Source organism: Manduca sexta, unplaced genomic scaffold, assembly GCF_014839805.1.
Source record: "Manduca sexta isolate Smith_Timp_Sample1 unplaced genomic scaffold, JHU_Msex_v1.0 HiC_scaffold_3782, whole genome shotgun sequence".
Classification (NCBI taxonomy): domain Eukaryota; kingdom Metazoa; phylum Arthropoda; class Insecta; order Lepidoptera; family Sphingidae; genus Manduca; species Manduca sexta.
The window spans coordinates 3,946-11,181 of record NW_023594888.1 but is presented as its reverse complement, the minus strand read 5'-3'; the positions used below and the strand labels follow the sequence as shown (position 1 = coordinate 11,181).

At 39.8% G+C, this 7,236-nt stretch overlaps 2 protein-coding genes across 2 annotated transcripts; one reads left to right on the top strand and one right to left on the bottom strand.

The window, feature by feature from the left end:
• The first annotated feature begins 3,833 nt into the window (after window positions 1-3,833).
• On the top strand, window positions 3,834-5,022 carry LOC115453862 (probable peroxisomal acyl-coenzyme A oxidase 1). The gene is made up of 3 exons (XM_037446857.1): window positions 3,834-3,844; window positions 4,400-4,577; window positions 4,787-5,022. Exons 1-3 carry the CDS (start codon window positions 3,834-3,836, stop codon window positions 4,970-4,972), a joined length of 375 nt encoding a protein of 124 aa, XP_037302754.1. The 3' UTR covers window positions 4,973-5,022.
• LOC119188368 (filaggrin-2-like) lies at window positions 5,012-6,656 on the bottom strand. Its single transcript, XM_030182593.2, has 2 exons — window positions 6,528-6,656; window positions 5,012-6,383 (listed from the first exon to the last, which is right to left on the bottom strand). Exons 1-2 carry the CDS (start codon window positions 6,628-6,630, stop codon window positions 5,218-5,220), a joined length of 1,269 nt encoding a protein of 422 aa, XP_030038453.1. The 5' UTR covers window positions 6,631-6,656; the 3' UTR covers window positions 5,012-5,217.
• Between the last annotated feature and the right edge of the window lie 580 nt (window positions 6,657-7,236).

The following is a 7,236-nucleotide window of genomic DNA, read 5'->3' as shown; positions in this document are numbered from 1 at the left end:
GAATTCGTGTAATATGTTTGGAATTATGTTTCCGTGGATATCTTGATTTTTATTTTCCATTTAAATGATGATTGGTTGATTTACCTCCCATTTACTTACGAGTTTTATTTGTTTTTATTTTTTATGGGACATGTTTGGCCGAAAGCGTATGGATTGTGCCATAGACGGTGTAGACAAATGTGCTTAGCTGGGATAGCGACCACCATACACAAGGTAAACCCGCCATAGTGGCCCACGTAAGTTTGTTCCGGTCCGGGATCAGTCTGTGTATATTCATTCTGTGTACAGGCCGGCATAATTATGTCGACTGCCGAAATGTACTTAATCATCTTTCATCAGTCGTTATTCTATTGGACTCCACTCCACTTACCATCAAGTGCCGTGGGGTTTCTTTCCGAGCAAGTACAAAACAACTAAATTATGTTCAACCGCTGGCATATCTATGCATGCCTATATATAAATGAAGCTCTTAAATATTCAAGCACTACAAAAATGCATGATAATGCAATCTATTATTATAACATTAAGTCAAGGTGGTGGTATGTACTCAGACGAATATTTATATAGATTTTTTTTCCAACTGACGAAACAATCAAGACGCCTGACGGATGTCTATCGCTACGATAGCGCCGGGCGGGTCAGCGGACGACCCGCGGTTTATACTATCCAAACAGTTATTGTATTTTATAACCATAATAATATGTGTTAATTTTCACAAGAAACGAACCTATAGAATTATTTATTAGCGTTAAGATATTCATTATTATCTGTAATTTCGTAGAAAAACTTTGTTACCTGTTGTTAATTCTAAATGACGCGAAGAAAGGCCTTTGTGTATCAATACATTGCCCATATTCGAAACGTTTTCAAGACTTACAAGTAGTTGTTAATTACCTAAAATTAAAGAGTTGTTGAATAAATATATTAACGGACATATCTAAGGTTATAAGTTAAATTTGTGACGTTTTTATCTGTTCTAAAGACACTCCAACCATCACTTAAAAATATCATACGCTTTAGGGCTTGAAGATAGTAATTGAAAACCTTTTCTTTTGTCTTAGTTATAAGTTCTTGCTAGCGGCATTATATCTGCAATATACATGTTATAATTCTATTCTCACAGTTGTAGAACATAAATTAATTAATTAAAATTTTCCTTTGCGGTTTTATGGTCAATTAAAGTGGACGAGCAGGGTGCTGCTTTAGCTAATTGTTAGTGGTGACCACCGATCTTGAACATGGACTACAGCTCCCAAACTGCTAACCACTATGATAAATATATGCAAAAGCGTTGAGGTCAATATTTTACCAACTTTTATTTATTTTTATTTGACAAATTTTATAAATATCTTAAAAATATTAAAGCGTTGAAAAATATGAATAAAAAATAAATCACACTCCGATGACGAGGCTCAAGAGCTGCCACCGGTGGTTAGGGATTTAAAACAAGGAATACCTTCAAAATGCGTGACGTGTCCAACAATACTGCCTTCTGCACCTGGCTTTTGACTTTATTGTTATTATTTATAAAAATCATTTTGAATGATTTACATTTCCTTTAATTCGCCATAAAAAGGTTTGTTTTTCGTTTCCTATAAAACAAGTTTATGGGTTTAAATTCATGATCCAATTAGCAAAAAATGCTAATATATTCATATGTATACATAAATATATCTTACGAAATCAATTAAATTTCTCGCTGTTAAACATAAATATCTATAATTTATTATTTAATTTCTGTATTCGTTGTATAAATTAGTGCCTGTATAATTAATAATTTAACAATTCAACAATGAAAATTTAACTGCTTTATTAATAACAAAAAAGAGCAATAATTTTTTTAAACTATGATGTGCCGTAAATATGTAAAATGGGTAAATTAATGGCTATTAGGAATATATAAATAAGAAGGAAATTTACTGCGACGACTCTAAATGGACTGAGACCTTTTTTATATTGCCTTGAATGACGAGACGAGCTTACCGTTCGCCTGATGGTAAGCAATACGACCGCCAAAAAACAATAGAAACATCATTCAACACCTTAAATTACAAAGTATTGTTCGGTATTCCGCTGCGCTCGCCATCCTGAGACATGAGATGTTAAGTCTTATTATGTCCAGTAGTTACACTGGCTACAATGTTACCTATTGTGAATGATGTCATTATGTCAGAAAATAATATATGTTACGTTATAAAACGAATAAATTAATCAAACGAGAATATTTCGACCACGTTCAAAGCTTTAAGTTAAGTTCAATGTCACTTGATTACATAGTTATTTAAATTTCGATAAACAAAATGAAATTGGTCGAAATTTCGATGAAAGACGATATCGGTTATAAATATTAAAACTAATAGGACATCAAAATCCCCTGCTGGGAATCATCCAAAAACAGTAGCAAGCCAGAACTATGAATTATAAAATATTGTTATATTTAATACGATGACTTCATTGTTGTACAGACAGTATTTGATGACACAGGTTCTGGGTTCGATCCTCAGGACGCGTGATTTTTTTTGTCTATACGGACGCGGCAGTGTACCTAATGCACGTGATGGTGAGCGAAGCGGGTGTAAACAGAATATTGACCGATAATGGGTGATTATCCCACGCCAGTAGACACAATTATGCCGGCCTATTATATTTTGCAAGTTATTATCTTTGTAATGCTTGTTCACGCAATACTTTCTATTTAACACCCGGTATAGAATTGTATCGTCAATATGGCAATAGGTTTATATTCTATCACAGCAGAGACTACACGCGCGGTAAGGAGTATCAGTTACCTCTCTGTCTAGCTCTTTAAGGATAAAGGCGTGATTATACTCATTAAAGTCAATTGCATTGATTTATTAGTCCCTTGAAATTGAATACAATATCGGCACGACATTTGAAGCCAGAAAGGTGGTGAATAAATGAACTCTATCGTACAAGAGACCTATGTAAAATATATCCTATAACCATATGTGTTTAATCTGATCATACGTTTTTGCTTCCAGTCGACTGTTAGCTCGTGATCCAACAGTTTTTGTGGCGGAAATAAATTAATATACCAAAATAACTTTTTGCAACAAATGACCTTAAGGTCTCTTACGGTAAACTAAACCGATAGGGGTCAACAGTCTATGAAAAAAATGACCAGTTCAATACAACTGTCAGTAGATATTGATCTACAATGTGGACCAGTCAGTTCGTTTGGGAAACGGGGCTCATATTTCTAGAGCACTATGTAAAAAAGAAAGTATTTGTGCCGACCGCTTACAGTTAATTGGTTTGTAATTAGGAAAGTGGCTTTAGTATTTGCCATGATAGCTTTGATCGAATTTTTTATAGCATCTCAATGATCGCCAGGATTATGCAGGCTTGTCTTACTAGATGTAAATATATAGGGGCTTTATTTTCTATGACAATGTAAGCTCGTAACTCTGTCGTGTTTTCTTATCATGAAATGAGCGTGGAATGATATTCTGTATACCAATTTCTATTGTTTTAAACGCGACTTGCTTGTTACGTTCTGTCAAATACTTTATGGCATAGAACGGACCAAGGAACGCGAGTCGGAATGCATCATGGGTGTTTTCCAGTCGAGACAAAACATATTTGCTGTTGAGCGAATAAACAAAGAAACCAGTGTTACCCTTTTATTCCCGAAGTGGTAGGCAGAGATGCACGAAGTGCACCCGCTTGTTACCTCCCATGATGCTGACGTCATTCCACCAAATAGGGCATAAATTACAAATTCCGGACTAATACTCAGAAAAATCCAATATCACTTTGGTCGACCGGCATTTGAACATGGGTCCTAAGAATATTGCGTATGCAATACAACTATGCCAGCCAGGTATTTGTTGTAGAGATATAATGAATACAAGAATTGGATTTGATTCCATTAGCTTAGGGATATGACGGCAAGGTGGCTACACAGATGTCATGCAGTATGATCTTCGTCATTTCAGATTAAAACTTTTTTTTCTTTTTTTTCACGGGGATAAGACGCATTATTGCTAACACCACTTGGAGGGTGAGTGGAACTTCAGATTCAACCTTAAAAAATGGTAGTGCTTTACACAAGTGCAGGAATCAGACAGCGTTTTATAATATTACTAAAGAAATAGTAGCACTTGTGCCATGGCATGGCGTGTCTGAAACCAAATTTATCCTACCATTGCCAACAGCTATCTTAAAAATGATATATGAATTCGTTTAAAAAGAAAAAAATTAAATGATAATTAAATTAATATTTTTGATTTAATAGAATAATATTATTATTCGTAAGCCGTGATGAGTAGATACTGTATCCGCTAAATATAAAGCAATATTTTTTAAACTGAAACACAACTATTTATAATTAATTCTGTGTGATGGGGAAATAGACACCTCAATAGAGTATAATCAGACGGTCAATAACGCACGATGGACCTGACATTCTAGTAAAATGTGTATTTGGTTTGTTCCAGTACACACCAATAAGTGAAGATGATGTTCGACAACTGCAGCGCATTTACGAAGATCTTCTGCAGAAGATACGGCCGAATGCGATTGGTTTGGTCGACGCATTCGATTTTAGAGATGAGGTGTGTATAAGTCCTTATAAAATATATTCTTTTATCGTTGTTGGTAATATAGATAAAATAATTGTTACTTTTTTATTGTATAGTGGTCACTGATTAATCTTATTTGAATTAAGATTTACTATTTATTCCTGTATATGTACTTATTATATTGAAATTTTATTGCTATTTTATTGCGGCTACAGCTACGTGTGTTATTGGTTATTTTTCAGATCCTGAACTCGACCCTCGGCGCGTACGACGGTCGCGTGTACGAGCGTCTGATGGAGGAGGCACTGAAGAGTCCTCTCAACAAAGAGCCCGTCAACCGCAGCTTCCACATGTACCTCAAGCCCTTCATGCAGGGAAACTGTGATTGTGGTTTGTGTAAAAAGTGTGTTGAAATTGTATTACTATAATGTCTATTGAGTATTAAAGTAAGGGAATAAAATAAAGAGTTTTTGAGATATGAAAAGCTTTTATTGTTTCGGAATATTTTCATGGCAGCGATTTTACATATTTAGAGAAATAAATGCACACTGGAACATAATAAATAAATAAATAGAGCGTATTAACGCCCAGCAAATACATCAAGACAAGTTTTCGGTGTACCAAAAGTCGTCGTAATGTTCTTGCTTATGTGCCATGCAGACCGTGGCGCCGCTTAGGAGCTGGTGGCCTTAGCCTGGGCGTTGCCGTAGCCATAGCTGTTGGCGGACGAGTCAGCCACTTTGTACGCGGTGCTCACGCCGTGGGATTTGGCAGAGGAGTTGGCGGAGCCGTGGCCAGAAGTCTGGGCGTCGGAGGAGATCCTACCGCCGTACAGCGAGCCTTGGGTGTTGGCGGAGGACTTGGCGTTACCGTAGCCCTGGGTGTTGGCGGCGGAGTTGGCGACGGAGCCGGCGTTGTTCACGTTGGCGTTGGCGTTGGCGTTGCCGTAACCGGAGGTGTTGGCCGACGACTTGGCGGCACCGTATCCGTTGTAGGGGTACACGGCACCGGTGTGGGTGCCATCGTAGAAGCTTCCGAAGCGCCAGTGGATGCCCTTGTCATTGGAGCTCTTGGCCGAGGAGCTGGCGGATCCGTAGCCGTTCACGTTGGCGTTGGAAGAGGCAGATCCGTAGCCGGACTGTACGTAGGGGTGGATGTAGCTGGTAGGTACGGGCTGCTTCTTAGCGTCGATGACGGAGGGCTCAACTTCACTTGGGACGACTGGGGTGAGCAGGGCGGGGGCACCGTTACTCTGAGCGTTAGACACGACGGAACCGAAGCCGTTGGACTTGGCGGAGGTCACGGCGGAATTGTAACCGTTGACGGCGTTGGAGGCAGCTGAGCCGTAACCATTTCCGGAAGCCTTGGTGTTGGTGGAGGTGACATCGTAGCCAGCGACACCCTTGGTCTGAGCGGAGGATTGAGCGTCACCAGCACCGTTGGTAGAGACGCTGGAGATGGACTGGTCGTTCACACCGTCAGAAACAGCGGAGGACTTAGCGGCGACACCACCGGGAAGGATGGGGGCCTCGAAGTTCTGTTGGTAGGTAGTGAGGACTGCTCCGGGGATGGGGATGGGTTGGTACACGCCGCCGTTCTGCGCCTGAGCGATGGCTTTGGAGGGGCTGTACACGGTCTCGGGGGTGTCGTAGGTCTCGGCCTTAGCGATGGCCTGGCCAGGGTAGTAGAGGCCGTCACGAGCGTACTGCGCGCCGCTGGTGCTGCTGCCGAACGCCTGGGAGACGCCGCCGTTAGTGTTGGCTGAAGCCTGGCTGACGCCACCGTTGCTGTTGTACGCTTGACCGATGGAGTAAGCGCGACTGTCCCGGGTGGCTTCATCTAAAAATTAGACATTGGTTAGTCTCGTAAAACTGAACTAAGATTTAATTAGGTTTGTATTTTTTCAGTAATCCGATAAATGAAATATTTGATAATCCAAAAATATTTAATTTTATAATGTTTAATAATAAAGTCAATTCTCACCAGCAGGGTAGCCATGGCACAAGGTCACCAACGCAAGAGCGACTACGAATCTAGCTGCCATTGTGGTGTAGAGGACACGGCTGAGTGGATGCAGTGAGAGCATTTCTCCGCGGTTATATACCGCGCGGCCATCCTACCCCCACCACTGCCGCTCGACTGACCCATAAGCCATGATCTTCACCTACAACTTGACGGAGTTGACGGCCATAAATTAACCTGGCCATACGGTAGATTAATGTGCGCTGTGATTTGCGAAACGATGTTTTTAAATTGAAAGTGCACTGACCCCGGCTGATTATTAGATGTTAATATTGCAATTTATTTAGAATCGTGTGGGATGAACATTTTTATTTTACACTTTTTAATATTGTATATTGATTACGTGATATATGGTATAAGTTTAATGATCCCTGCTTGTGACATTTGATTTTGAAGGCCATTCCGCTGATCTTGCTGGATATTGTAACACATGGACACTCGTGCTGTAAAAGGTGCGTCAGTCGTTGGTGCTGAGTGACACTGCAAAAGTTGAGTACATTAATTTTTTGACACTTTAGACGAAGATTTTTAGACAAACACTTGTCCTACTAGGAAATTTAAGAGACATTATAGTGCACAAGTTTGTGCGCAATACACAGGTGCATTCTCTGTTCCTTCACTCTAATGACTATTAGACCGGACTCGGTGGGATGGCAATCCGACATTTTCA

Bases quoted from the DNA above. Each gene is read 5' to 3' on its own strand.
- LOC115453862 (XM_037446857.1), top strand. The intron at 4,578-4,786 runs GTGTGTATAAGT...GTTATTTTTCAG, and splicing joins CATTCGATTTTAGAGATGAG to ATCCTGAACTCGACCCTCGG.
- LOC119188368 (XM_030182593.2), bottom strand. From the start codon at position 6,630: ATGCTCTCACTGCATCCACTCAGCCGTGTCCTCTACACCACAATGGCA. The intron at 6,384-6,527 runs GTGAGAATTGAC...TCTAATTTTTAG, and splicing joins GTGCCATGGCTACCCTGCTG to ATGAAGCCACCCGGGACAGT.